Genomic DNA, 27,136 nt, shown 5'->3' with positions numbered 1-27,136 from the left:
ATAAATTGAGCATGTGCAAATGAATTAAAGTGTACCAGAATAATCTCTAGTGTTTCTCTGCAATCTGTGAGGATGACATCATGGAACAGTTACATGTGTGCGTAATGCCGAACTCAGGGGCCTCTACTACCAACACCCTTCTCTGGGGACGGTTACGCAAGATAAAGCTAATACAAACTCTGAGAGCAAAGGTTTTAGTGAGAATATTTATTTTATTGTTCAGTACTAGATATTTTGTTATTTACACTTAAAAACACATTTAAACGCACAAATATTTATATAAAATATAACCAACACAGCTCTGAGTTCGACTCAGTAAGTCTGTGCGTTGGGCTCTAATAGGTGTGTAGCATGCATGTCTCTGGTCATGTTGTTTTTCTCTCTGAGTTTGGCTTGTAGTAACGTGTGCTCCACCACTCCCATTCGAACATCCATCTGCTCAATCTCCTGCTTCAGCTTGGTCAAACTCTGACGGATCTTCACCACTGGAGCTGCAACACAAAACACACAGACAAGCATAAACTACAGCTCACAAAAACAAACTGTACCATCAGTAGAGTGAGAGAGTGTTTGTTGTGTATGTGGTTTACCTCCATCAGACATGCTGCTGCCTTTCTCTTCCATTTCCTGTTTTACTTTCTCTAGCTCCTCGCTGATCTGAAGCACAAATATATATGCTTGTTTGTTATTTGAATATAATGTGGCTACGTGGACATAGTAAGGCTGTGTACAACAATATGAGACCCTTTCATTTATTACAAAATAAAAACAGATTAAATGTTACTTTGTGGATACCAAAATCATGATAATATTTTAGACTCACCTCAGCCAGAATCCTGGTTCTCTCTGTGACGCCTCCACTGGCCTGCTGATAAAGCTCTTTTACCTGATGAACAAAAACACATGCATGTGTTTTGAATGGTACAGTAGTAATACATTAATACATATATAATAGTACAGTGCTTAGCGTAAATGAGTACACCCCCTTTGAAAAGTAACATTTTAAACAATATCTCAATGAACACAAAAACAGTTTCCAAAATGTTGACAAGACTAGTTTAATATAACATCTGTTTAACTTATAACATGAAAGTAATGTTAATAATATAACTTAGACATTTTTCAGTTTTACTCAAATTAGGGTGATGCAAAAATGAGTACACCCCGCAACAAAAACTATTACATCTAGTACTTTGTATGGCCTCCATGATTTTTAATGACAGCACCAAGTCTCCTAGGCATGGAATGAACAAGTTGGCAACATTTTGCAACATCTATCTTTTTCCATTCTTCAAGAATGACCTTTTTTAGAGACTGGATGCTGGATGGAGAGTGATGCTTATCTCTTCAGAATTCCCCATAGGTGTTCGATTGGGTTCAGATCAGGAGACATACTTGGCCACTGAATCACTTTCACCCTGTTCTTCTTCAGAAATGTGTTTAGGATCATTGTCATGTTGGAAAAGTGCATGACGACCAAGGGCACGGAGTGATGGTAGCATCTTCTCTTTCAGTATAGAGCAGTACATCTGTGAGTTCATGATGCCATCAATGAAATGCAGCTCCCTGACACCAGCAGCACTCATGCAGCCCCACATAAGGACACTGACACCACCATGTTTCACTGTAGGCACCATGCATTTTTCTTTGTATTCCTCACCTTTGCGACGCCATACAGTTTTGAAGCCATCAGTTCCAAAAACATTTATCTTGGTCTCATCACTCCAGAGTATAGAGTCCCAGTAGTTTTCATCTTTGTCAGCATGGGCCCTGGCAAACTCTAGGTGGGCTTTTTTGTGCCTGGGCTTTAGGAGAGGCTTCTTTCGTGGACGGCACCCATGCATGCCATTCCTCTGCAGTGTTGTGTCATGGGAAATAGTCACCCCAGCTCGGCTTTCTACTTCTTTAGATAACTGCAGTGAACTGCCGATTTTCTTCAACCCTTCGCATCAGAAGACGCTCCTGTCGAGGTGTTAACTTCCATGGACGACCTGGACGTCTCTGTGAGATGGTTGTAGTTCCATCTTTTTTGTAGCCTTCACCTTTCTGGTGTAAAGAAATTATTTTCATTCTCAGGTCTTGTGACATTTCTCTTCCATGTGGTGCCATTGCTGACAGCATGAAATGGGAAGGGGTTTTAACACCCTTTTATAGTCAACTGTCTGCTGGACACCTGTGTAATGAATAATTAGACTCACCTGTGGTTGAATTCTTGTAAAATTAGACATTTGTAGTCTAAAATTTAGCTTTGCTCCAGAGACTTTCAGTGGGGGGTACTCACTTTTACATCACCCTAATTTGAGTAAAACTGAAAATTTTGTTCTCCAAGTTATATTATTAACCTTACTTTCATGTTATAAGTTAAACAGATGTCATATAAAACTTTTTGGAAATTGTTTTTGTGTTCATTGAGATATTGTTTAAAATGTTACTTTTCAAAGGGGGTGTACTCATTTACACTGAGCACTGTATATAAAAAGTAATACATTTTGGGGTTTTGATTGGTCAAGATGTTTACCTTATTGAGCTGGGCTTGTGCTTGGCGGTACTCTGAAATGAGATGCTCCAGCTGAGTATTGAGATATTTCTCACGACTGCTCACTTTCTCCAGAGTTTTACTGATGTCCTCCCTCAGCTTAAACAGACAACCCTGAACACACACACACACACAGGTTTAATATTTCACATTATTATCTATTTTAAAAATATTTTTAAGAACATCTGTGATGGATGGATGGATGGATGGATGACCTTGGCGTCTTGCAAGGACGTGTTGATGCCATCTTGATGTTGATGCATTTGATCAAGGTGAATCCTCCAATCCTGAAACACAGTAACCTGTTACTTAGTATTCAGCCAATCAGAGTATCTCCATCACCATGCAGGTGAGATACAATGATTAAAGGCTGAAGAATTTGAGACCTTGTTGTCGGTGCGGATGGTGACTTTAAGTTGTGGGAGAACTCGCTCCACCTCCAGATTCCACTCGGCAGCATCAACGTCTGACTCCAGAACCACTGCAGGCCTTGAACCACTGAGATCCTAAACACACATACAGTATCTACCAGTTGAATTTTACTGTACATACTGGGTAAAATGTTACTTACTAGCTCTTTAAGTTATTAATAAATGTCCCTCCTAACTCAGTATAATTGGGCTATTATTGCACACACACAAGTATAACTCACAATCTCCAGAGAAAGAAAGTAATTACTCCTTTCAGGTTTATATTATATGTAACAGATAATCCACGGCTAGCTGTGCATTAAATGATTTTAATACACAACGTAGATTGTATTAAAATCGTTTAATGCACAGCTAGCTGTGGATTATTTCGATTATACCATAGTAATTTGCCAGCATTGACAAGTTGAAGTTATTAATGATGATTGCAGTGCAATATTCGTCCGGAAGAGTAAAAAATTGCGGCTCAGTTGCGGCTCGTTAGATCTAGCATTCTGCCCGCTATAAATAAGACACAGAGATTAAGCAGTGTGGTAAGATCACATTTATTTGAATGAATTAATTATATAATTTATTTCAATTAATTATCGAGAGAGAGAGAAATATAATGCTGAGAAATATAATGTAGCGATTCAGTAGTGGAGCTATTTTATTAAAGGGTTAGTTCACCCAAAAATGAAAATTCTGTCATTAATCACTCACCCTCATATGGTTCCACACCCGTAAGACCTTCATTCATCTTCAGAACACAAACTAAGATATTTTTGATGAAATCCAAGAGGTATATGACTCATCCATAGACAGCAATATAACTGAGACTTTCAAGGTCCAGAAAGGTACTAAAGACGTCGTTAAAACAGTTGGCGTAACTACAGTGGTTCAACTTTAATTTTATGAAGCGACAAGGATACTTTTTGTGGGCAAAAACAAAACAAAAATAACGGCTTTATTCAACAATCTCTTCTCTTCCCTGTCATAATCCATATACAGGTGACGCAGTAAGCACAGTGAAGGCTTCCAAGTTTGCCAATAATGAGTCGCCGTTCTGACTTAGAAATTGGAGGCACTGGATGTAAACAATGTATGAGAATGACACAGAAGAGAAGATATTGTTGAATAAAGTCATTATTTTTGTTTTTGCGCACAAAAAGTATTCTCGTCACTTCATAAAATTAAGGTTGAACCACCTTAAGAAACGTCTTTAATACCTTTCTGGACCTTGAAAGTGTTGACTATATTGCAGTCTATGGACGAGTCACATACCTCTTGGATTTCATCAAAAATATCTTAATTTGTGTTCTAAAGATGAACGAAGGTCTTACAGGTGTGGAACGACATGAGGGTGAGTAATTAATGACAGAATTTTCATTTTTGGGTGAACTAACCCTTTAATAAAAGTCACGGTCAGAGTTAAGTTTCTGTGCTCCTAATTGTGTGCACAGTGCTATCTCCAATCTCTGTGTGCGAGTGATATGTGTGTATGCTACAATGGAAACAGCACATTAATATAGAACGGTGATTAAACTGACTGGAACTACCTGTGCATTAAACAGTTTTAATGCACACCTTCCAGCCAATCAGAATTGAGTATTCAGACAGAGTATGGTATAATATTATATAAAATGAACCTGCTGATATTTTAAATAAAACTTACACTCTGATTGGTTCTGGTCTTCAGTGCATCTAGATCAAGTCCGTCCTCTTCCTCATACTCCTCATCCTCCTGCTGAAGATCCACATTTTTAATGAGTGTATGTGTGACTCACAGTCATTCACTTCACACGAGTCTGTGAGTGTGATTCACTGTCACGTCTTCCTCCATCTTACTGTGTGAATTAGGGGTAGCCGATAGTAGTAAACATTTATAATATGATATTCTCTATTTTTGTTCATAAAATATATCACCCATTTGGTGTTTATATATTGTATCCTTTGATGCAGAACAATATCCAAAGTAAAAGTAAGGTATCACATTATTTGAATACCATTTTTTTTTTTTTTTTAGAAGTGACATAAATTGCAACAAAATACAATTTAGCTTAAACAAATATACAAAAATGCCATTTGTCTTCTTGGCATTGTTTTTTATATAAACAAACACATAGTCTTTTTTCTAGATTACACAATAAATCATTTCTTTGCAGACTTTCAAACTAAAGACGTTTTTTATCATAATGTTTATTATGTCTCTACTATTATAATTCTTAGTAGTATTGTGTAAACACATATTTAAATTTAAACAGTTATATACAGTACATAATGTGCAGATGTATATTATTTTAAGTTTTTATTTTTTCTGCTTGCATATGTATGTATGTACCCAGAATTCCTGGAAACATAAACTCCTATCGTGTTTGTGCACACAAATAAAGTTAATTGTGATTCTGATTTTTCAACTTTTTTGAGCCGTTTGCTTGAAGTAGATATAATCACAAGATATAAGTACACAGTTAATCCAAATATGATTTAAAGGAACACTCCACTTTTTTTGAAAATAGGCTCATTTTCCAACTCCCCTAGAGTTAAACAGTTGAGTTTTACCTTTTTCGAATCCATTCAGCCGATCTCCGGGTCTGGCGGAACCACTTTTAGCATAGCTTAGCATAGTTCATTGAATCTGATTAGACCGTTAGCATCTCGCACAAAAATGACCAAAGAGTTTCTATATTTTTCCTATTTAAAACTTGACTCTTCTGTAGTTACATTGTGTACTAAGACCGACGGAAAATGAAAAGTTGCGATTTTCTAGGCCGATATGGCTAGGAACTATACTCCTTGATTATTACGCCGGAATGAGAGTATAGTTCCTAGTCATATCGGCCTAGAAAATCGCAAGAGTCAAGTTTTAAATAGGAAAAATATCGAAACTCTTTAGTCATTTTTGTGCGAGATGCTAACGGTCTAATCAGATTCAATGAACTATGCTAAGCTATGCTAAAATTGGTTCTGCCAGACCCGGAGATCGGCTGAATGGATTCGAAAAAGGTAAAACTCAACTGTTTAACTCTAGGGGAGTTGGAAAATGAGCCTATTTTCAAAAAAAGTGGAGTGTTCCTTTAATAAATCCTGAACTAGTTTACTTAATCCAATTTACAACAGTGAAAAAAATGCTAATAGGAGAGCTTGACAGACAGCAGCAGTAAATGAGGAAGGTGAAGCTTATAATAGAGTTTAAGTGTGACTCACTGTCATCTCTTCTTCCACTTTACTGAGGGTGAGCTCAGCATCATCTTCCTGCACACACTCGTCTTCCACCTCCACAGACGGGTACAGAGGCCTGATAAAGAGAAAATACCAGCTGTGTTATTGTTTGTGTATAGTGGGAACAAAAAGTTAAACACTAAACACTAGTAAAATTTGTGGTTCTACTACAACAAAATATTAATATTAATAAGATTTTAAAACTAAAGAAGCAAATAACATCATCCCAACCTGCATTCAGCTCATGGTGTGTGCCGTTTTGTATATGTGTACCTATTCCAGGTGAATCCTTTACTCTTTAGAGCTTTTTCTACCAGCTGGTCTAGAACATAACAGACATGCTCTCCAGATCCAGACTTCAGCTTAGATGGGGGGAAATCAACCTGGCCACCCTATAAACACACAAACACATTCAGTGATAATCATGAAACTCAAATGCATCTACGCACTCTTGTTAGGGTGTCATCACCGTGATAATGTCTTACCAAGGCACGCAGCTCAGATAGGATGTTGGAGACGGTGGCGTTGGGGTCGTCGTACTCCTGTGGTGCATCAAACGGGCGTCCACACAGGGAAATCAACCAGGCGGAAATTACACTGAACATATAGAACTGTTCTCCGGGATTTGACAACACGTGAGGGCTAGAGACAAAATAATGCCTGAAAAACAGAGAGAAAACATGTATTTGAACAAACCTCTGTTTGAGAAGACACACAGATCCAGTATACAAAGATTTGTTTGATTTAGGCCTAATCTGAATTATTTTTAATGGGTTAATTCACCCAAAAATTAAATTTTTGTCATGAATTACTCACACTCATGTTGTTCCAAACCCGTAAGACTTCGTTCATCTTCAGAACACAAATTAAGATATTTTTGATGAAATCCAAGAGTTTTTATAATCTCCCATAGAAAGCAAAGAAGTAAAGACATCGTTAAGAGTCAACAATTTCCTCTCTATCCTGTCATTCTCCTATGCAATTTATGTTGAAAACACATTGCAGATCTTCCATGTTCTACGTCTGAACGCCGACTCATTATTGGTCGGCTTCTGCGTCATCATCACACGCGTGCTGCTCACATGAACAGCATCGGCCAATACTGAGCCGGCGTTTGGATGTAAACTGCACTGCGTCAACTGTGTAGGAAACTGACAGGGTACATTAGAGAACAAATTGTTGAATAAATTTGTTATTTTTGTTTTGTTTTTGCGCACAAAAAGTATTCTTGTCGGTTCCTAACATTAAGGTTGAGCCACTGTAGTCACAATGACTATTTTAACAATGTCTTTACTACTTCTCTGGACCATGAATGTGGTAATTTCGTTGCTTTCTGTGGGAGATAAAAACCCTCTCAGATTTCATTAAAAAAAATCTTAATTTGTGTTCTGAAGATAAAAAGGTCTTGCGGGTTTGGAACGACAAGAGGGTAATTAATGACAGAAATTTCATTTCTGTGTGAACTAACCCTTTAAAGTTTTACTTAAAATTAATCTTAGTCATGTTTTTATTAGGCTGATGGTTATCACATTGCTTTATGCTCCTCGAAGAAAATAAAGCAATTTTTTGAGCTGTTTACTCACATTTTATTTAAGGTCTTTTTTGACTTTGAGTTATAGGTTTATTGAGTTATAAGTTTATAAGTCTCTATGGTGATAAGATATATACGAGGTGATTTGTATTTTATCATAAGCTGGTTCTTAAAAAGCATCTACTATAAAACATGATCATGCCTTATCATTCATATATATACACAGTAGCGATTCTGAGTCTCTCACTCACCTGGACAGGGGTTTGATGTTGTGTTTGTCCAGAACCTGCTGCTCATAATCCAGAACTTTGAGTTTATCCAGCAGATCCTCCATCAGCACGAACGTCTGATAGACCGAACCGGGTCCGCGCTCTTCCTCCTCCGCCATCCCTCTCTCTATCACTGTTCACATTCAACAAGCTTTATTGGCAAGGCAAAAGGGGTTTAAAGCTTTATTAAACACTATAGATATGTATACAGGCACATATACACACATATTTCTCCTACTCTCTGTTTGTTTTTATCAGTCGTTTCCCGCAGGCTACATCAGCGGACTCAGGATGTTGTAGTTACTGTCGCCAAGAATGACGTCAGAGTCAGACACGATATGATGGCCATGATAGGAAACAAAATAATAGTACTGAATAGTGATGGATAATAATAAACAATGAGCAATAATGAATAATATAAAATATTTAACTTGTAAATAAAACGGCAATAGCAAGCAGAAACTCTTAACATGACTGTTTGACTGAACGTTTTGTGCTGAGGGTCTTATGAGAATCTCACAGTGCTGCCACGCGCTGGAGCGGAGAAGAAACGGTGCCACAGCACAGACAAGGCAGTGTTTGTGTACTTCTCTCAACATTCCTGTCTGATCCATGAATACACACATAGTAAAAGTTTAAGAGATAATTATCTATTTATTTAGTTTATTTTCTATTTATTTTAAACATTTATTATATATGAAAAATAAATTAATAGATTAAATTAGCATGCATTAGATAAACTGTGTGCCAGTGTATGCCTCATGTTAGGTTGCTATGTGCTGGGCAGAGCCGCTCAGCTGTTAAGATTAATTCCAAGAGATCTTTTTTTGGCTGATGGGTCAATCTTTCATTCACTCTGCCAGTCTGTCTCTATGATGTTGGTGTGTGTATGAAATGTTTGGAGATTCAAATGTTCTCAGGCCTTCTGAGTTTCAGTCCCTAGCTTAACTACCAGTGTTTTGGACAGAGTCATCTGCTCTTTACATGGTAATCAAGACACAAACTCAGAGTAAAAGGACACATTAGACAGGATATGTTTTCACATTTTAATACATTTCACATGTGGCTTATGGTATCAGAAATGACACAAACACGTCTAGTGTTTGCACTCTTAATTAATTTGGCTACCCAACACACATACTCATATACACTCTCACATTTCGGAGCACGTTTTATGAAAAATTCCCCCTTTCTTCCACTTACTCAGTAACCTCTTTCTCTGCATTTTATACATTTTTTTCCATCCATTTCTCCACAGTTTCAGTGGTGTTGCTTTTTTCAATCCTCTTGAATACGCGTCGCCCCCTCTTCTGATACTGGACCCTCCCTCTTGTTCTCGGTAACCACCTCTGTGTATGTTACATCTGGGCTGGACTTCCTGCCTTTGGGAGGAGTCACAGCTGGCTCCGGCTCTGCACCCTCCTGGCCCTCAGCGACAGTGCGTTCCTTCTTCAGTTTGATTTTGAATGATTCTTTAGTGGGTGCTTTCTTAGCAATGTTTTCCTTCAGCCTCTCACTGCTCTGACGTATCTTCTCTCGCTGCTCGGGGGGCACGATCTTCTCACCAAAGGTGTTGAATTTGGTTCCGAGAGTTTGGCCCGTCTTATTCAGGCTCTCCTTGGTCTTACTGAGGTTTTCCCGTGTCTTATCGCGGGTCTTGCTCATGTTCTCTTTGGAGAACGCAGCTTTGATGTTCTCAATGCCTTTTAACCCGCTCTGTTTCAGACGTGCGCCCCGGGATGACTCCGCCTCCTCTACCACCATGTACTCTTCATCAGATGATAGGTCAGCAGGGATGTCATACTCATCTGGCTCTACCTCCAAGTTAGCAAGCCCTGCCCCCTTGGGAGTCTTGGTAACAGCAACAGAGGGAACTTCAGTTTCACCCTGTGGTGTCACACAGATAGGAGAGACTGTTATTCATTTGAAAACACACTCCGACTTCACCAACTCCCAGAAAGTCATGGAGAAAAACTCTGTGCTGTTTCTGTGCTTATATATAAAACTAACATTAGTAATGAAACTGCAGTAACAGGTTTGATAGAGGCCAGGGTTTTTGACACTTACTTGCAACAATGTCAAACTCAACAAGATGCAAGTCATTAAGCTGATTACCAAACATCAACTCAATATTAACATATTTAGATTTAATTATTTATTAAAGGGTTAGTTCACCCAAAAATGAAAATTCTGTCATTTAGTACTCACCCTCATGTCGTTCCAAATCCGTAAGACTTTCGTTCATCTTCGGAACACAAATGAAGATCTTTTTATTGAAATCTGAGAGCTTTCTGTCCCTCCATTGACAGCCTACGCAACTACCACTTTCAAGCCCCAGAAAGGTAAGGTATCATAAAAGTAATCCATATGACCCAAGGTTTAACCTCCATTTCATGAAGTGACACGAGTGCTTTGTTTGCACACACAAAAAACGTAATTTACCAATTTATTTACAAAATATTAATCTCCAACGCGCGTTCATGAGAGCACTATGATGCACGCATGTTGTGTTGACGCGAGAGCAGACTGTTGCGTGAAGATTGAGCAGACATTGATGCGTGTTGGAGATTAATATTTTGTAAATAAAGTGGTAAATAGTTTTTTTTTTTGTGTGTGTGTGCAAACAGAGCACTCACGTCACTTTATAAAATTGAGGTTAAACCAATGGAGTCACATGGATTACTTTAATGATGTCCTTACTACTTTTCTGGGGCTTGAAAGTGGTAGTTGCGTAGGCTGTCAGTGGAGGGACAGAAAGCTCTCAGAATTTATTCAAAAGATTTGTGTTCCGAAGATGAATGAAAAGTCTTACGGGTTTGGAACAAAATGAGGGTAAGTAATTAATTACAGCGTTTTCATTTTTGGGTGAACTAACGCTTTAAGATTTAAATGTAAATTTCTATTTAGATTTATTACATTGAAACATAAACATGAATGATGAGCTCTACCTCCTCTTGCTCTTAACAAAACAAAAACAGAGAGCCTACATTTCAGGTGCTGTTAAGGGTGTAAAATGTTGGTTCAGTTACAGAATACAACTCATATACTTAAAGGGATAGTTCACATCAATTACTAGAAGAATATTTTAACAGTTTTTGTCCATAAAATGAAAGTCAGTGGAGTCCAAAACAACATTAGACCCCACTGACTTTCATTGTAAGAAGAAAAAAAAAATCTTCTTGGAACGACATGAGGGGAAAAACAGGTTTGGAACGACATGAGGGTGAGTAAATGATGACAGTTTTTTCATTTTTGTCTGGACTATCCCGTTAGGCATAATTTCCCCATATAGCTTCAGCTGTTACTTTTGGAAGGTCTACTATGATGTTGATGCATATAAGATGATATGTCTAATGCACACTGCACATGAATAAGTTGAAAACTAGTTAAAATCAACATAATACTAAAATAAAGTGGTTGGTCACTTTTTATAAAACAGACAGCAGTCCTTAATTCTGATTGGTTTAGCCACGTTCAAAGCCGTTGTAAATTACTCTACAAACATCATACCTAACAATGCCCCTTAGCTGTTCTAAATTCACTGTAAACCATGGTTTCACGGGGCTCATTGCTTTAATATGTCAGTCAGACAATCTCGACCTGTTTAAGTGGGTGGTTCTTGGCCAACACAAGCAAAGTGGACTAGATTTTATGTCAGTCTAAAATCTGGTTACTTGAGACTACCCTTCCCTGGAGGACATTTTTGTAGTCTGTAAGAATGGACGTCTATGTATGTGTATGTGTATGTATAAACTCCCTATTCAGGGAATAACCTTAAAGAGTCTCTTCAGCTGTGTTAGCAGCTCTATATTAAGAAAGCTCAGAATAACTACACACAAACACATACTCTCATACTCTCTCTCTCTCTCTCACACACACACACACACACACTCTAACAGCCTAATTTAGACTAATTTTTAAAACATTTTCTCTAATTATTTATTCTGTATATTGAAGTGTTGCACTACACCATGAGGAGTCAAATTTGTCAGCATTTGTGCTATGCTAATAAGTAGAATTGAACCTTATCATCATTTGTCTCCATCCCTAACAACACATTTAGGATTGGGGGCACCAAATATAATTGTTTAAGAATAGATCCTTGATAAACCGCATTAGACTACAACTACTAATCCGAACATTCATCGTCTGTGGTGCTTGAGGGTCCAGTGTCACTCTGGAAGTCTCTTGAATGGACATATTAAAAATATCTTTATTGTCATCTGACACACTAACATAAATGCCTTGCCAATCATCTTTAAAAAGGAAATTCTCAAGAGTGCCCCCTATTGCTAATACAGCAGGTGTCATTATGAGATTACAGAGCCATCTTGCTGTTAAATGTTTCACCATCAATCACCCAAAAAATCTGTCACATTTACAGCTGTTTGGTGAATTTTCACAAGCGGAATCCAGTCATTTCTTTAGGAATCCACGCAATCAGGAATTTTGTGTGAAGGCGAAAGATTTAGCAATGTGTTCAAGTTAACTAACAAAAAGCTGCTTTGTTTGAAAGTAACTGTGTGAGCCGTGCTTCTTAAAGTGCTACATTATTGACAATTACCTTTTTCTGCCTATGGAATTTCACCAAAATGTCACTGATGTGACCACACCCTAACACGCATGCAGCGGTTGTTAGCAATGGGTTTACCTGGTAGATAACAACCCTGAACTTGTTGCGTGTGAGCAGCTCATCCTGTGTAGTTTCCACCTTCTTCACACGCACATTCTGTTTCTCCACACGTGAACGTACTTCTTTAACGTGCGTGCTCACGCGACGGGCTTTCTGCAGCAGTTTGTCAACGGTCGTCGCTGTGGCGCCATGGTCACGAGCTAGTTTGACAAGCTCAGATTGGACGGCACTCACAGAGCTTTCGAGCTGCTGCTGTCGTTCCTCCATGCGCTGCTGACTAGCCTGGACGCCATCGATGATCGTAGACACGCGTTCCAGCAGAGAGAGAATCGACAGGGCCGAGACGGGCTGCCCGGATTCATCCTCGACCCCCAACATGACATCTCCTCTCTTTTCCATCTCCAATTCTCCTTTTCACACGTTCCTGAAAGTAATGCTACTGGGCCAGAGATGGGTAAGGGGCCAGACTGAATCAAACACACAGTACAGAGAGAAACTGACACTCCAAGAGAGACTCCAATGGAATCTGACAAACTCCACCCCTGTTCACACACACAGATATAAATGCATGGATATAAATACAACTGTAAGAGGATACTAAGACATTTTTGGAAGCTGTATCACAGAAGCATTGGAAAGCCCCATTAATTCATACATTCCCTTAATGTGTGCATGTGTTATAGTGGCTTGTGGTATGCATAATATGTGTTGCTTTCTCAGCTCTGAAATATCTAAAATGACAGTGGCATTGATCTAGAGCGCAAATGTGTGTTTGTGTGGTGAGGTGGACTTACTTTTATAAATCTGCCCCCCTGTGGCATAACATCAACTCAACTGAAGCCAACAGCTGAGGAACGCACACACACACAGTGTAAACTGACCTTGGAGGGATTTCACATTGGTGTTTTGACCTATGACCTCACATTAGGTGAAAACAGCATCTCCCAGCATGCACTTTGGGTCAGTGAGGAAAATACACTTGTACTTTAAAAATAAAAATACCTAGAAGATAATGAAAAACACTAAAGACATGACATTTTCCTTAAAACTCACTTTATAAATTTTTACTGAGTTTAAACAGATTTGACATGCAAACTTTCACAGGCCTTCACTTAATATCACGTCACTTGATTTACAAACTGATTTATAAGACTGATAAATGCACAGCCTCTCACAGTCACACACTATGATGACCTGCTTTATGAGAATTCAGTTTTAAGAGGTTTGGATTGCTTGGTTTTGGATTGTGTGCTAAAACACAGCTATTATCTATTATTAAGTATTATTAAGTTTTCCCAGTTTTATCCACCTTATTTTTCTATGTGGAAGTAAGTTATTTCATGTGAATGTGCGAGACTTTCGATTCATTAGCTGCTATAGGTAAACAACTAGAAGAATAACAAAGTGCAGTGAATGATAAAACTATTTGTGCTACAAACCAGTGTGTTCATGATTACCCTAATAAATCAAAATACAATTATAGCAAATACCAGTTTGCAACATCAAGCAGCATAATGGACTGTTTTTGTACATCTAAAATAACTGACACGAGAAGCCTCGCACATTCACGTTAAAAATGGCTACACCTGCTCTTACATTAAAACTGAGGATAGAAGGTTAAATATAAAAAGAAGACAACAGATTCTAGCAGGAGTAGGCTCCTGCTAGAATAACAAACATTCTCTGATATGCTTTAACCTCTGGCCCCCAAGATCCACCATTTGAAATTCAGTAATTCACACTGTAAATCTCTTATGGAGAGTTTGGACACTAAGTGAAAACAACCAGATTTTTCCTTTTTTTTTTTTTTTTTTTTTTTAAGAAAATCGGAGTAATCCATGCCAAAGTCACAAAGCTATTGTGTTGTGCGTGGTTGGCAGGGCATTGCTATGTAGTTGCTAAGGCTTTCTGGGAATTTTTTTTTTTTTTTTTGCATGTTTCTATGTGGTTGCTAGGGTGTTCTGAGCAGTTGCTTACTGGCCAAAGATTCCACCCCAACTGTCAGTAACATTCTGGACCCAATATATGGCTTGGGTCTCTTAGTACGGTGGCTGAGAGCTCAACGCGCTGCAACTGAAGAAAACACATGCAAATAGAAAAAACACCAGCATATTAATAAAACGTCAGTTTCACAAAACATGTGCTGCAAATACTCACAACGCAACTAAACAGAAATGCGCTGCAAATACTCACAATGCAACCAAATACAAAAACGCGCTACAAATACTCACAACGCAACCAAACAGAAACGCGCTGCAAATACTCACAACGCAACCAAATACAGAAACGTGCTGCAAATACTCACAACGCAACCAAACAGAAATGCGCTGCAAATACTCACAATGCAACCAAATACAAAAACGCGCTACAAATACTCACAACGCAACCAAACAGAAACGCGCTGCAAATACTCACAACGCAACCAAATACAGAAACGTGCTGCAAATACTCACAACGCAACCAAATACAAAAACGCGCTGCAAATACTCACAACGCAACCAAACACAGAAACAACACTGCAAATACTCACAACGCAACCAAACAGAAACGCGCTGCAAATACTCACAACGCAACCAAATACAGAAACAACACTGCAAATACTCACAACGCAACCAAATACAAAAACACGCTGCAAATACTCACAACGCAACCAAACAGAAACGCGCTGCAAAAACTCACAACGCAATCAAACAGAAACGCGCTGCAAATACTCACAACGCAACCAAATACAAAAACACACTGCAAATACTCACAATGCAACCAAATACAGAAACAACACTGCAAATACTCACAACGCAACCAAATACAAAAACACGCTGCAAATACTCACAACGCAACCAAATACAGAAACGCGCTGCAAATACTCACAACGCAATCAAACAGAAACGCGCTGCAAAATACTCACAACGCAACCAAATACAAAAACACGCTGCAAATACTCACAATGCAACCAAATACAGAAACAACACTGCAAATACTCACAACGCAACCAAATACAAAAACACGCTGCAAATACTCACAACACAACCAAATACAAAAACGCGCTGCAAATACTCACAACACAACCAAACAGAAACGCGCTGCAAATACTCACAACGCAACCAAATACAAAAACGCGCTGCAAATACTCACAATGCAACCAAATACAGAAACAACACTGCAAATACTCACAACGCAACCAAACAGAAACGCGCTGCAAATACTCACAACGCAACCAAATACAAAAACGCGCTGCAAATACTCACAACGCAACCAAACACAGAAACAACACTGCAAATACTCACAACACAACCAAACAGAAACGCGCTGCAAATACTCACAACGCAACCAAATACAGAAACAACACTGCAAATACTCACAATGCAACCAAATACAAAAACACGCTGCAAATACTCACAACGCAACCAAATACAAAAACGCACTGCAAATACTCAACGCAACCAAACAGAAACGCGCTGCAAATACTCACAATGCAACCAAATACAGAAACAACACTGCAAATACTCACAACGCAACCAAACACAGAAACAACACTGCAAATACTCACAATGCAACCAAACAGAAACGCGCTGCAAATACTCACAACGCAACCAAATACAAAAACGCACTGCAAATACTCAACGCAACCAAATACAGAAACACGCTGCAAATACTCACAATGCAACCAAACAGAAACGCGCTGCAAATACTCACAACGCAACCAAATACAAAAACGCGCTGCAAATACTCACAATGCAACCAAATACAGAAACAACACTGCAAATACTCACAACGCAACCAAACAGAAACGCGCTGCAAATACTCACAACGCAACCAAATACAAAACGCGCTGCAAATACTCACAATGCAACCAAATACAGAAACAACACTGCAAATACTCACAACGCAACCAAATACAAAAAAAACGCGCTGCAAATACTCAACGCAACCAAATACAGAAACACGCTGCAAATACTCACAACGCAACCAACAGAAACGTGCTGCAAATACTGACAATGCAACCAAATACAGAAACGCACTGCAAATACTCACAACGCAGCCAAATACTCACAACGCAACCAAATACAGAAACGCACTGCAAATACTCACAACACAACCACATACAGAAACGCTCAGCAAATACTCACAAAGCACATACGATCAGGATGTTAAAATAAACAAAAACACTCACCTTTCAGGGCATTGACAAAACCACTGACGGGTAGACACTGAACAATAAGTATGTTCCAACCAGGTTCGTCATTTGTTGGGGTCATCTTGAAACATTTCCGTTGTGGTCTGTGCTATTTGCAGCACGTTTCTGTATTTGGTTGCATTGTGAGTATTTGCAGCATATTTGTTGTCAAAGTGATGAAGATGTTTTCTTAATTAGGGCCCGAGCACCGATGGTGTGAGGACCCTATTGGAATTGCTTGGTCAATTCTTCTTCTTCTCCAAAATGAATCGCATTTTTGAGGGCCTAAACATGCTCGAAAACTCATGAAACTGCACACGCGTCAGAAGTGGTGAAAATTTACGTCTGATATGGGTTTCAGAATTAGGTTTGGCAAAATGGCTCGATAGCGCCACCTACAACATTTCAATTAAGTGTCCTTCGCGTGACATTTCACGTACAAGTATGAAATTCGGTAGACACATGTAATAGCCCAATACCTACAAAAAAGCCCCTGGGTGCAAAATCTGAAAAGATATTTTAAATTTTCTCTCCAAAATTGTTGCAGTTTTTGTCATTTCCAGATGTTGTACTTAACGAACTCCTCCTACAGCTTTAATCAGATCAACATCATATTTGGTCAGTCTAATCTAAAGGCCTTTACAATGTTAATTTGTGAAGATCTAAGGTGCGTCCCAATTTGTGTACTTATGCACTATTCCATGACGTTTTTAAGTATAAATAGTGCAAGTAGTGTGTTCACACTGAAAATTCCAAAAAGAAAAGTGCACTTTCAATACCCGGATGATGCACTAAATTAACGGAAAAAAAACGAAGTATGGAATGTTGGACACTTCATGCACTCAACTGTCGCAGCTTTAATTATGTAGTGGAGGGGGAGGAGGATCAGACTCCGTTGTTAAATGACAAAATAACCTTATACAATTCACGTACTACACGGATGAGTACATAGTGCATAAGTACATAGTGTATAAGTGCATAGTGTATAGTGAGTCATTTGGGACGCAACTCTAGAGTTTTTGTTGAAGGGCGTGTCCATGGTGGCCTGACAAAGTTGTCGCGGTGGCATGGGTGCGAGGGCCCTTTCATCACTGCTTGCAGCTTCAATTTGCTGTTTTTTTTTCTATTTGCATGTTTTCTTCAGTTGCAGCGTGTTGAGCTGTCTCGGCCACCGTATCTTAGTCAGTATAAATACAAATATGGGATTTGTATGCCCATTATATTGTCCTCCAAGTGAAAATCATAAATCTTATAGCTTTTGAAAGTAATAGCACACAATCTCCTTGACAATATGCATACAAATGCCCTTGAATCATGCTAGCATGTTTTGCGTGGCAAGCATCACTCCAATATTCTTTAGAAAATGTAATAATCTACTTAATGTAAACATTTCACCATGTGGATTTACTGCATTTGGACTAGAAAGAAAGTGAGGGAGAGAGATGAAAAAAGCAAAACTGTGAAGAGGAGAGAAAACTGGGAATGTAGAGATTTTAAAATAAAAAAACTCTCGGTGACAAGGCGGAATAAGGCCACTGAAATATCAATGCTGAAAGATAAAATTATAAAATTATAAAAAGCTTCAGAGAATGTGTAGTGTTTGAGTATGAAGAAGCTATTGGGGAGTGTGTATGTGATGGGAGTAGATGAGTAGTGTGTGGTAAGGTACAAAAAACAGTTTTAAGAGTGAACAGTTTGTGCGTTTCTGTTTAAGTTATCAGCAGCTATACAATCCTGCGTCCTCCATCTTTGGGAAAGTGACCCAGGTTCTGTTTCTGAAGATGGGCTCGTGGCTTTTTTGGATGAATCCTAAAGGAAACAGTTTTGAGATTTGGTGAGTGTGTGATATCTTTGCTTTTTTCTATATTAGCATTTATTTGGTGCATACTAATGTGCACGTGAAGAGTTTTACCTTGCGATGCATATTATGATAGCGATGATGATGCTGATCTGTACAGCAGCGATGATCACAGCAATCAGGACGTACTGGAGCTTCTGTCCATTGGGCACCACATACAACTCACTGAAGTCTCTTTGTTCACAGTGCACACCGGAGAACCCCACATCACACCTAAACAATAAGACCACCATTGACCAAAACATATCAAACCTATATGCCTAAAATCCTCTTCATTTTACACCCAACTGAGATTTACTACAATACATGACTTGTGCATGTGTTGCGGATCATACCTGCATGTTGGCAGATCATTTTTCATCTCACATGTTCCATGCACACAAAAGCTGCTGTTTATTTCAGCACAGGGCATTGCTCCGCCCACACTGACTCCGCCCACTAATACCACTGAATCTATAGGATGAATCAAACATGTCATATCTGATTACAGAAAAATTTTAAATATTTGTCTCTACGTGTGTTTGCTGATGTGTGATTTGTTTGTGTGCGTTTACCTGGACATTGCCCAAGGTGTTTGACATTAATCTGAGCTTGTTTCAAGCAGGAAGCTTCTCTGATCTGACATGGATTACTGTATGACTGTCCATCTGATCCACAAACTGGATTCATATTATATCCACTGCAGTCTATATTACATACACACCTGCACAGAAAATGCATGTTACCTCCATGTTTGCCTCTAAAGAATTTCCCAAATGGGCATTTGTGAAGGTACTGCAGGGGGTTTGTAAGATGAAAGGCTAATAATTATTTAAGAGAAGGTTCAAGGGTTTAATTGTTTGAAAATGAAGATTTTAAGACATAAATATTAGTATTGTAATTTGTATTGTAATTTGTAGTGTAAAGTAAAATTATTATTATTATTATCAAATATTATTTTTTTATTTTATAGTACAATTGTAATTTTCAACTAATATATTTCTGTCATCATTTTCATTTTTAAAAGTAAAAACTACTACTACTACTACTAATAATAATAACAACAGGGAACCGTGAACATGCGAATGTGTCATTAAATTACTGAAATATTAACTTAAAATCTCATGGGTAAATATTTTACTTTAATGGGTTCGGCTGATAAAAAAAAAATTGGAAACCCCTGCTCTAGTACACACACACACACACACACACTTGTATATGTGGTTTACGGGGACTCTTCATAGGCATAATGGTTTTTATACTGTACAAACTGTACATTCTATCCCCCTACACTACCCCTATCCCTACCCCTAAACCTACCCATCACAGAAAACCATCTGCATTTTTTGAATTTCAAAAAAACACCTTTTAGTATGTTTTTTAAGCCATTTGGTTTATGAGGACACAAGTTTTTATGTTGTAATACCCAGGTCATTATACACATTTATGTCCTCATAAACCACATGAGAATAGACACACACACACACACACACACATTGACCAACCAAATGCCTTCAGAGTCTTCATCACACTCTGCTCCAAACTTGCAGCTAGAACACTTAGAGTATCTGCTGGGCTCCAGTCCTGAACCCTCCAGATCTACACACAAACATACACACATGATTTACATAAGTCACATATCATTTTTATTTGGGTTTCCTTAATATCATTCAGGAATGAAGTTCACATTTCAGTTTCCATGGACTATTAAACTGCTCAAAACTTAACATGTTGGCTCTGACAGCAAAGAAAGAAAGAAAGAAAGAAAGAAAGAAAGGAAAAGAAAAAAGACATACCTGTATCTCCTGATGCCGATTCAGCATCTGAGAAAAAGTATAATATCATGTAAAGCGCCATGTTTGCTTAATAGTTTTAAATATATTTATAGTGTACAGCAAAATAGTTCACCCAAAAATAAAATTTCTGTCATTAAGTACTCACTGTCATGTCGTTCCAAACCTGTAAGACCTTCGTTCATCTTCAGAACACAAATTAAGATAATTTCTGTCAGGATCACTATCGTCAAAGATGACTAGCAGTTAGTGTACAGTTTGGATTGGCGGTATGGTTCTGTTCTGGGCAAAAAAACCCTGCCCATCCATGCAGCCTAGCATGGATAAGAGCAGGGAGAGCAGAGATAACCCCCCAAAACAAAACCATATGCTGACAACCCCCCAACCACAAACTGACTGCGAAATATGAATAAGAAAAGTATGCTGGAAAGATGGACAGACAATAGGACATAATGGAAAGGAGCAGCATATCCCTCTGAATAGCAAACTGGAGGCAGCATGCCCCTTACAGGAGGGAAGTAGCAGCGAAGGGGTGCTCTTCTGTTTCAAGCATCTGAGAAGAGCAGCATGCCCCGCACAGAAGAAGAGTAGCAGTGAGGGGTGCTCTTCTTACAACATCTGAGAAGAGCAGCAAGCCGCTTTAAAAGCAGTTACCTGAATGAGCTTAAAGGAACACTCCGGGTCTGGCGGTAGCACTTTTAGCTGCAGCTTAGCATATGTAACCCCTCTACCCAGGTCCTACTCGCCCCGCTCTGCACGGGCCTCAAACCTGGGTCTCCGGTGTGGGAGTCGGACGCTCTAACAAGGAGGCTAAAGGCTGCAACCCCTAGCGTCAGTAGCTAGAGCATCTCTTGAGATCAGAGGAGTGAGGTTTACTTACACAGCAACTACTAGCTGGCCTCCGTTACACTCACCCCCCTAAACCTCACTCCTATCCGGGTCACGGCACCAATGTAACCCCTCCACCCAGGTCCTACTCGCCCCGCTCTGCGTGGGCCTCGAACCTGGGTCTCCGGTGTGGGAGTCGGACGCTCTAACAAGGAGGCTAAAGGCTACAACCCCTAGTGTCAGTCGCTAGAGCATCTCTTGAGATCAGAGGATCTCATCAGAGGACCTTGCACAGCAACTACTAGCTGGCCTCCGTTACACATAGATCATTGAATCTGATTAGACCGTTAGCATCAAAATAACCAGAGTTTTGATATTTTTCCTATTTAAAACTTGACTCTTCTGTAGTTACATCGTGTACTAAGACTGACGGAAAATGAAAAGTTGCAATTTTCTAGGCCGACATGGCTAAGAACTATACTCTCATTCCGGCGTAATAATCAAGGAACTTTTTTGCTGTACCATGGGTGCAGCAGGCGCAATGATATTACGCAGCGCCTGAAAATAGGCTAACTACCTGCAACTCTGCAACTACACAAACTTAGTGCCGGTCATGTTGGAAGTTACCTAGCTGGGGACTATTTTTAACGTGACCTGCCAGAAGTAACGCTATACGCTTGATTTTGAGGAAATCCGAGAGGTTTTTTTAATCTCCCATAGAAAGCAACGAAATTACCACATTCAAGGTCCAGAAAGGTACTAAAGACATTGTTAAAATAGTCAACGTGACTACAGTGGTTCAATCTTAATGTTATGAAGCAACAAGAATACTTTTTGTGCGCAAAAACAAAACAAAAATAATAACTTTATTCAACAATTTCTTCTCTACCCTGTCATTCTCCTACACATTTTACGTTGAAGAAACATTGCAGAGCTTCCATGCTCTACGTCAGAATGCCGACTCAGTTACTTGTTTGGAATGACATGAGGGTGAGTAATTAATGACAGAAATTTCATAAGTGTGGAGCACTGATTTTGCATTTAATTGCTTTGACATGTCTTTGACTGTTTTTACTTACCGGGATGACAGTGTCCTTCTGTAATTACAGTGATTCTGGTCTGCTGTTCACAGGCAGTTTGTCTTAGGAAACATTCACTATGATATGTGTCACCATCAGATCCACATACTGGATCAAAACTCTGTGGACACTGAAAGAAACAAACACCTGAGACCTGAAACCTGTCTGAGACGTTAATTATTACAGGCTTAATCAAGGCAATCATTTACAAACTGTTCTCAGCATCATGAACTGTAATAAGCAGTATATAATTTCATAATGTGCAGAGCATATTGTGACAAGACAAAAACAAACCTGAAACTGACAAAGACACTCCAGGTGTGATCCGTTGTCCCTGCAGATTCCTCCGAAAGAACAACTATATTCATCACACATATGAAGGTCAGTTTTCTTCTCGGACATACCTAAAACAAACACACACCTTTGTCAAAGGCATCACGTGTATGTGTGTGCATGTATGTGTTTGTCCACACAAAGATAGTACAAGAAAACATTATCAGGACTAAAGGGGAGAAGCCTTTTAAAAGGGTTAAACAATCTGTTTTGACAGGTGTACACATGCAAAAAGTGTATGAGGGACCATAATGTCCAAATGTCACTACAAAGATAGAAAAATCTTAAAAGACTATACCTGCTGGGGGAAATTTTTTTTTAAACCAGCTCAAGATAGTTTGATGGCCTTAGCTGGTGTTTCAGACTGGTCAGGCTGGTTTTAGAGGGACTTTGGGAAACTGTAAACTGGTCAGTCTGGGGGACCAATATTGAAACCAGCTAAAACTATCAACTATCTTAGGTTGGTTTGAACTGTTTTGTTGCTGTTGTTTATTTGTTTTTTCAGCAGGGGATTTTCATACATTGTAAAATCTAAAAAAATTCTATGAGGACAATTTCTAATGTTTTCCTAAACTCATAATGTTAGACTGCATTATTTTATTCATCATATTTATTTTTTTCAGCAGGACATTTTTATAAACTGTAAAATCTAAAAGCTTCATATTCCTAACATAAAGAGACTACGTTTTACAATTTCATAATAATATGTAAAATGCCAATGCAAGTTTGTTGTTTGCATTAGGTGAAGGTTTTGATTTAATAGGTTATATAATCACATTCAGCTTCATTTAATTTAATAAAAACAGTTGAAGTCAATTGAAGGTCCGCAACATCAGTAAATAAAGACTTGTGTGTATGTATGTGTGTCTGTCTGTCTTCATGTGCGCACCTTCACATCCTTTGTCATCTTCAGTCAAACAGTCGCTCTCCGTGTTGGACATCAGGGCCCCGGGCATCTGCACGAGGACCAGCAGCCCGAACATCGCGAGACAGCGTCCAGCACCTGCAGCGCACGAGCCACCGGACATAATGCGGTTGAATACGATGATTCCACGCGACTGATACGGCTGTGTGAGCCAGATGACGAGGAGTGCTGAATGAAAGCTGATGCTGCACTTACTATGGCTCATTTCTTCTTGTCATCGGCCGGGCTGAAAGAAAGGCCAGTGACCCGATACCTTTAGACGCATCACACCAGCTCACGCGCTCCAATTATCCTATAGTGTCGCGCGCGCAGAGACGGCATCAGTTTTCTTCACTTCCCTTCATCTGCGCTATGATACAAACAGACGGACATAGAAACAGACGGAGACGAAGAGAGATGTGGACTCCACAGCAACAAAATGAGACGGACTAGGATATGGTCACGTGAAACCCTTGTAGTTTGACCCTAAATGGTTGGAGGAAATAACCCTATTAATAAAGTCAATATTTTTCAGGTTATATTGTGATAATTTGCTTTGCTTTGGTACAGTAACAATATAAAAAAATACAATTTTATATTATGTCTTTAGAATATCATATACGCTAATTTTACACAGTTAGCCACATGATTAGCCTATTTATATTTATAGCCTACTTTTAGGAAGAGATCTGTCGCGAAGAGATCATTAGGAGTTCCATCAAAAAGTTTGAACATTACAGAAATAACGAGCTCTGTTATTTTTCCCTTACTCTCTTTTATAAACCCATCACAAATAGCCTATGATGATCTGGTTTCGTGAGACCCCCTTCCTTAAATATAAAGGCAGCCATGTATAAAGATAAGTTTGTACATAAGAAAAATAGGAATCCTATGCAGGAAGTAATGCAGGGCAAATGAGTAGTAATCAGTAATTACTGAATGAGATAAGGCTCATTAAGAACTATCTTGACAAATTATAATTACTCTGAGATGTAATCAATATTGTCTTTTTTACTCTGAATATGTTCATAAAATCAATTACTCAAGTGTTATAGTCACTCTGCAGGAACTAGTGATTTGGACCATTATTTATTCATTTATTTTTTTTCATTTTAAAATAACGGTCCAAATCACTTGTAGTTCTTGAAGATTATATTATTTTACTAGTGATCTTGACCATTATTTTAAAGTAAAAAAACATGTTCATAGTAAAAAAATTGCTTACGTCTCAGACACAGGTTAATGTTGTGATTAATAATTAATTGGTAACTATTTATAATTTGTCATAGTTTACCAATAGTTCTTGATGAGGCTAATCTCAATCAGCAATTATTGATAACCTAATAAGGAACTTTCTCAGTCCTAAATTTGATATTACATACTGATTAGTTAATCTTGTTTACAAATTAGTTAATAGTAGTAGCTGAAGTGTTAGTACTCATTTGTCCTGCATTACTTCCTGCATAGTTATCTATTAATGAAAGACCATTAGGCCTATTCTGAAGTGTAAACTGAAAAATATTATAAAGACCTAGGCCTATGATTTCTTGGTAATGTTAAAGCTACAGTTCATAAGTTTTGCCTCTTTGTCGCCATCTCTGTTTGAAGCCTGCAATTGCAGTTATTTGCGGAATTATCATCTTTACGTGGGTTGTGTATCAGCACGGCTCCTCATAGTCTCATCCTCAGACATCACACCCATGGATCGTTGGCTGAACTTATCTGGAAACACTTCAGGAGTTTTGAAGTCGTCATCTGGTTGGTTGAATTCTACAGGATGTCCGGGAGACGTGTGTGTCGCGTTCTTTAACGGTCCGCCTGGGAACAAATGCCATGACACCTTGTGGAAGAAGAACGCGGTTGTGTTTACATGCGCTTACCAGGATCGACTAAACGCTGGATTTTCAAAAGTATGTGAAGTTCGTGGCTCCATTGTTGCAGTAAACTTGCACAACTTGGATTAATAATTTATAGGCCCTAAATGCACATCGGTCTGTTAATGCAGGGACATCGACTTTAAATTTAAATGTTCCGCGTCAGGTTTAGGGGCGTGAAAATGAAAGTTGATGTACCAACAATAACAGACCGGCGTGCATCTAATAAATTATTCATTCAAGAACGTTGTGCAAGTTTACTGCAACAATGGAGCCACGAACTTCACATACCTTTTGAAAATCCAGAGTTTAGTTGATCCTGATAAGCGCTCATTGTCACAGTTGTAAACATGGCGGTGTTCTTTTTCTACGAGGGGATTTGGCGTCACGGCATTTGTTACCAGACGGACCATTAAAGAACACGACACACACGTCTCCTGGACATCCTGTAGAATTCAACCAACCAGATGACGACTTCAAAACTCCTGAAGTGTTTCCAAATAAGTGTGCCATATGCATCAGACATTCAGCCAACGGTCCATGGGCGTGACGTCTGAGGCTGAGACTACTTTTGTTCTGACCAACTGAGAAAAAAAGCATTACAATAAATCATGCTGCCAATGGTGATTATATCTAATGATTGCCTAGCTCAGATCACGTCAAACCATGCAAATTATTATTACTGTTATACTTTGTTCTCAAATTGTTAATGTTAACAACATCAGCATTGCATGACTATGTGTATTGTTAGTGTATAGTTTTCAGTTTCTGTAGCCACTCCGCAGTCCGAAGTCTTTTGCTTTTGACTACAGGTGAATCTCCAATTGTCACTGATGACTGTCATTTGGACCTTTCTGGATTACAATCCGCCATCAAAATGATAAGTTTAATTATTGCAGCTGCTTTGAGAAAAGGCTATAAATGATCCGCTACAAGCAGCATCCTCACATGCGATATAGCCTACTAGCTGGGACTCCTTTATGTAAACAGACATGAAAATGTAATGTCATGTAATGACGCAAAGATGAACGCTGCATGCTCGAATTTCCTGTGGAAACCCACCAGTACTACCTGAATTAGAAAACATTACAAGCTTACCATTGTGAATCGGGCTAAGGAGATAGTTTTGAACACTGGCTGGTTCTGTACTTGCTCAAAAATTGATTTTGGATCATTTTTAACCATAAGTTACGGACTACAGCTTTAATGTAGTATATCTTAAGATTCAATTTTAAATTTAAAATGTTATGGTGCTTTTCACTATAAAATTCAAGACAGCCCTATAATAATAATAATAACAATAAAAAAGATAAAAACATTTTATCTCTCAAAGTATCTCTTAGAGCACCCCTTGACAGAGCTCTGTTCCCTTTTTAATTCTAAAAAAGCAAAAGGTTTTCTTTTTGGGTTAGTCTGTATAAATAGCTAAATAAACTCAAACTGTATGTGTGTGTATGTGTTTAGGGATTATGTTCAGCCACATCATAAACCCATTTGTACAACATGTGTAAACTTAATCTGCATCTGGATGGATACAGGTGAGCTACCCCTGTTGTAATGTGGCCGTTTAAACTAGGCTATAGGTCACCCTGAACAGGGTCAGGTTTCCAGAATAATTAACATGATTAAAAGTCAATAAAAAATGAAGCCCTCCCTTACAAATATTTACCATAGGCTAAATGTTGGTTTGTGTGGAACGTGGATGTTTGACTAAGG

General features: G+C 38.7%; 3 protein-coding genes across 5 annotated transcripts; all 3 read right to left on the bottom strand.

The window, feature by feature from the left end:
- Nucleotides 1–192: 192 nt before the first annotated feature.
- Nucleotides 193–8,450, bottom strand: ift57 (intraflagellar transport 57 homolog (Chlamydomonas)). 2 transcript variants are annotated; one of them, XM_051917623.1, is made up of 12 exons: nucleotides 8,191–8,450; nucleotides 7,948–8,098; nucleotides 6,651–6,825; nucleotides 6,439–6,557; nucleotides 6,151–6,241; nucleotides 4,619–4,690; nucleotides 2,923–3,042; nucleotides 2,752–2,823; nucleotides 2,519–2,650; nucleotides 824–886; nucleotides 591–657; nucleotides 193–491 (listed from the first exon to the last, which is right to left on the bottom strand). In XM_051917623.1, exons 2-12 carry the CDS (start codon nucleotides 8,082–8,084, stop codon nucleotides 313–315), a joined length of 1,227 nt encoding a protein of 408 aa, XP_051773583.1. In that variant the 5' UTR covers nucleotides 8,085–8,098; nucleotides 8,191–8,450; the 3' UTR covers nucleotides 193–312. The 2 variants fall into 2 exon arrangements, with proteins under 2 accessions (XP_051773583.1, XP_051773576.1); XM_051917616.1 differs by having other exon boundaries at nucleotides 8,204–8,336.
- A 547-nt stretch (nucleotides 8,451–8,997) lies between these two features.
- On the bottom strand, nucleotides 8,998–13,142 carry cavin4a (caveolae associated protein 4a). The gene is made up of 2 exons (XM_051917655.1): nucleotides 12,617–13,142; nucleotides 8,998–9,852 (listed from the first exon to the last, which is right to left on the bottom strand). The coding sequence occupies exons 1-2, from the start codon at nucleotides 12,995–12,997 to the stop codon at nucleotides 9,244–9,246; spliced, it is 990 nt and encodes a 329-aa protein (XP_051773615.1). The 5' UTR covers nucleotides 12,998–13,142; the 3' UTR covers nucleotides 8,998–9,243.
- Nucleotides 13,143–13,634: 492 nt separating this feature from the next.
- tmeff1a (transmembrane protein with EGF-like and two follistatin-like domains 1a) lies at nucleotides 13,635–24,065 on the bottom strand. Of its 2 annotated transcripts, XM_051917647.1 has the most exons (10): nucleotides 23,763–24,065; nucleotides 23,532–23,645; nucleotides 22,604–22,713; nucleotides 22,310–22,439; nucleotides 20,406–20,432; nucleotides 20,115–20,208; nucleotides 19,185–19,333; nucleotides 18,966–19,083; nucleotides 18,685–18,843; nucleotides 13,635–18,581 (listed from the first exon to the last, which is right to left on the bottom strand). In XM_051917647.1, the coding sequence occupies exons 1-10, from the start codon at nucleotides 23,770–23,772 to the stop codon at nucleotides 18,497–18,499; spliced, it is 996 nt and encodes a 331-aa protein (XP_051773607.1). In that variant the 5' UTR covers nucleotides 23,773–24,065; the 3' UTR covers nucleotides 13,635–18,496. The 2 variants fall into 2 exon arrangements, with proteins under 2 accessions (XP_051773607.1, XP_051773599.1); XM_051917639.1 differs by having other exon boundaries at nucleotides 23,532–24,064.
- Nucleotides 24,066–27,136: the final 3,071 nt, after the last annotated feature.

The sequence above is a fragment of the Ctenopharyngodon idella genome, chromosome 2 (genome assembly GCF_019924925.1).
Source record: "Ctenopharyngodon idella isolate HZGC_01 chromosome 2, HZGC01, whole genome shotgun sequence".
Taxonomy (NCBI): Eukaryota; Metazoa; Chordata; class Actinopteri; order Cypriniformes; family Xenocyprididae; genus Ctenopharyngodon; species Ctenopharyngodon idella.
The sequence above is the reverse complement of the archived record's forward strand: the minus strand, read 5'-3'. Positions and strand labels throughout refer to the sequence as shown.

Bases quoted from the DNA above. Each gene is read 5' to 3' on its own strand.
- tmeff1a (XM_051917639.1), bottom strand. From the start codon at position 23,772: ATGAGCCATAGTAAGTGCAGCATCAGCTTTCATTCAGCACTCCTCGTC. The intron at 19,084-19,184 runs GTAAACGCACAC...TTCATCCTATAG, and splicing joins ACACCTTGGGCAATGTCCAG to ATTCAGTGGTATTAGTGGGC. The intron at 18,582-18,684 runs GTAAAACTCTTC...TGTTTCCTTTAG, and splicing joins ATCATAATATGCATCGCAAG to GATTCATCCAAAAAAGCCAC.
- ift57 (XM_051917616.1), bottom strand. The intron at 6,558-6,650 runs GTAAGACATTAT...GTGTGTTTATAG, and splicing joins TATCTGAGCTGCGTGCCTTG to GGTGGCCAGGTTGATTTCCC. The intron at 2,824-2,922 runs GTCTCAAATTCT...ACTGTGTTTCAG, and splicing joins CCATCCGCACCGACAACAAG to GATTGGAGGATTCACCTTGA.
- cavin4a (XM_051917655.1), bottom strand. From the start codon at position 12,997: ATGGAAAAGAGAGGAGATGTCATGTTGGGGGTCGAGGATGAATCCGGG. The intron at 9,853-12,616 runs GTAAACCCATTG...GTGACACCACAG, and splicing joins TCAGGGTTGTTATCTACCAG to GGTGAAACTGAAGTTCCCTC.